The 3,127-nt window shown below is 39.5% G+C and overlaps 1 protein-coding gene across 1 annotated transcript; it reads left to right on the forward strand.

Annotated features, from left to right (window-relative positions):
* Positions 1-2,207: 2,207 nt before the first annotated feature.
* On the forward strand, positions 2,208-2,924 carry LOC131846087 (uncharacterized). Its single transcript, XM_059195305.1, has one exon. The coding sequence runs from the start codon at positions 2,208-2,210 to the stop codon at positions 2,922-2,924; it is 717 nt and encodes a 238-aa protein (XP_059051288.1).
* The last annotated feature ends 203 nt before the right edge of the window (positions 2,925-3,127 follow it).

A 3,127-nucleotide genomic window follows, 5' to 3' on the forward strand; every position in this document is an offset into this window, starting at 1 on the left:
GTTTTGGTTGGCTGGGAGCCCTGGGTCTTCTTGGCACGCTTGTTGCCAACAACGATAAAATCGTCCTCGTCTGAGGAGACCGGGGGGATGGGAGAGGGGACGTCGCCGTCGCGGATGGCGTCGAGCTCCATACTAGGAGCGTCAAGCTCCGCGACGGAGTCGTCCTGCTCCATGGACGGAGAGGCGGGATCGGCCTGGTCGGCTTGGGTCGGGGGAAGCGGCGGGAGCCGTTGGGACTCGTCCTCGAATTCGTCAGTGTCAGTCTGAGTCATTGGGGACGCGGGGGGCGAGCTGTACACTAAGTGCACAGGCTTGGCGGCTTTGAATGATATAAAGGCATTTAAGATGCCGGGACACTTTTTTTCCAGGAACTGGAAGAACAGAGGCATATCGGCCTCTGATAAGGACATTTTTCATAGAATGGTATATACAAAGAAATAGAAATAACAATATAAAAATATTACACAAAGAATAGAAATAACAATATAAAAATGAGATGAGAGTACTTGGTTAGTTTACAGTTATTTAGAAGCTAAGTTCATACTGTCTCGACACCTCGTTGTTTATATTATAAAATGTTCAATCCGTTTAAAGTCAGTTCCAATAAAGAAATAGAAGCAAGCACATGTATTTTAATTCTTTGCAAAATAAATAGTGCAGAATCAAGCAATCGAAAACGGACCCTATTGTAAAGAACATATGGTCCTCGAGCCGCATCAAGTAAGCGATAACCGGCCGCTCCGAATACAATAGGCGCCCGCATTCCAGAGTCGACCTTTTTTTTCTATAGCTATTTATGCATAATAGCGATATATTATTGACGACGTAGTTGCAAGTGATAACAAACAAACGAAGTTATAATTACGGGGCTTAAAAACAAGATATTGAAAGGATTTTTAAAGTAAATTTTTATCAAGATGAGTACATCGGCTGCCCAACTTCTCAGCGTATTAGAAGAAACTGCAACTTTATTACAAAAGACTCAAATAAACTTAAAAAAATGTCCAAAGGCAAGATTAACTACGGGATACATACAAACAAGATTACAGTGCATTGAAGAGTATTGGCAAACGTTTAAATCTACACATCATGAATTAGTTAAATGCGTACCTAAAGAGAAACGCGCCGACACACCCTATTTTGTTAATGAGGAATATTTTATAATTGAAGATTTATACTTATGTTTACAAGGGGACTTGAGAGATATGTTGTCAGCGCCAACGTCTAGTACCTCAACTATTCAGACGCCTGAAATTCAGGTAAAGCTCCCTAGAATCCTTCTTCCTGAATTTACAGGAATTTATGAAGATTGGACTAGCTACCACGATTTATTTGTATCTCTAGTACACAACAATACGTCGTTAAGTATGGTTCAGAAATTGCACTATTTAAAGTCAAGTGTCACTGGTGAAGCAGAAGCCCTACTAAAACATGTGAAAGTAACCGAAAATAACTATGAACTAGCTTGGGATATTTTGAAGCAAAGGTACGGAAATAAAAGATTAATAGTGAACTCCCTATTAAAAAGATTAACCGGAGTTACCATGGCGTAACGCCTGGTAAATTGCTGTGTGTGGCACAATAAGCTGACACCGCTACCAGGAACAGCAAATTACCACGAATCGGCACCTAACACCAATTATTAATTGTTATATTTTTACAGTAGTCTTGTTCGATCATTAGACATAATTATACATTTTGTACCTTAAATAATTTCATTTGTTTTAATTAAATAAAATATATTTTTAAAAGGCAAATATCGCCCGCCGTAACATAAGTGGCGCAGTCGGTAGGATCGCGGCACTCTAGGACTTTGTAAATAGAAGTCCTCGCGCGAATAGACTCTTCGTGTGTTGAGAACTAGAGTGAACGGTGCTAATCGTAACTATCCGCGATATCATAATAAGAACTATAACGGCGGCATATTGAAGACTTGCGGGAATCCGGAAAATTGGAGACCTGTGATCGACGAGACCCGAAACGGAGATGCAGAAGATGCTGTGTTGGTGAGTACTCTATTACTTTCCAAGTACATCCTATGCTCTATTTCCTTTCGTATTTAATTATAAGTGAACTTTAATGTGTATCTGTCTATAGGCTCGTATCGCTATAGATTTCACAAGTCAATTTAAAATCAATTGAATCCTGTGTGTATACACGTATTAATAGTAATATAGTTATTATCATAAATATAAAATATTATTAAAATGGAGTTCGCAGCCGACTATAAGATGATTACTGACCTCATGCCCAAATACGATGGGAACCCTAAAAGATTAAACTTTTATTTAAGAGAAGTTGATAATTTAATGGGACTTATCCACCCAACAGCGGATGCAGGCTCTCTAGCTATAGTTTGTCTTATAAAAAGTCGCCTTAGTGGTGCGGCGATTGACGCGATAGCTTATGAGGAGTCATTAAACAGTTGGCCCGATATAAAACGCGTTCTACTAACACGTCTAGGAGAACCTAGGAACGAGATTCAAGTTATGCAAGAGCTCACACGTATCCGTCGGAATAAAAACGAGGATGCGGAATCCTTCGGTAAAAGGATTAGGGACCTTTTAGATACTCTGTATATGGTTGGGCAACACACCGACAAGTCGTACTATGAGAAAATGGCTATTGAGCAATATATCAGTCAATTGGACTTCCATATATCAATAGGCGTAAGAATTATGATGCCAGGTACATTGGAACTTGCAATAGTAACCGCACGACAGGAGGAGACGAAATCAGTTACTTATAAGAATAATTCTAGTTTTAATTCCCAAAACCAACAGCAAAAAGCTACAAAAATAGATAATTATAAACCTAATAATTTTCCACGTCAATTTCATGGTCAAGGACTCAACTCAGGACGAAGACGACCAGAGTTTCGGAAAAATCCTGAGATGTTTCAATTTGTTCTTCTATTAAGTTAGTGTTAGGGTAGTAATTGTTATGCTGTTCGTCATGAGGGGAATAATAATCTAACGGGTTGCAATAATACTGAGGTGTGTCGGACTTACCTTCGTACGGAGTGTAGAATAATTCCTCATATGCATATTGTGGAGGTGTCGGTTTGTTAACCGATCGCATAGTGACGTCAGATGTAAGTTGAGTCGGACTTACCTGTTGTTGTGGA

Source organism: Achroia grisella, unplaced genomic scaffold, assembly GCF_030625045.1.
Source record: "Achroia grisella isolate CSIRO2021 unplaced genomic scaffold, CSIRO_AGI_Agris_v1 utg4986, whole genome shotgun sequence".
Classification (NCBI taxonomy): Eukaryota; Metazoa; Arthropoda; class Insecta; order Lepidoptera; family Pyralidae; genus Achroia; species Achroia grisella.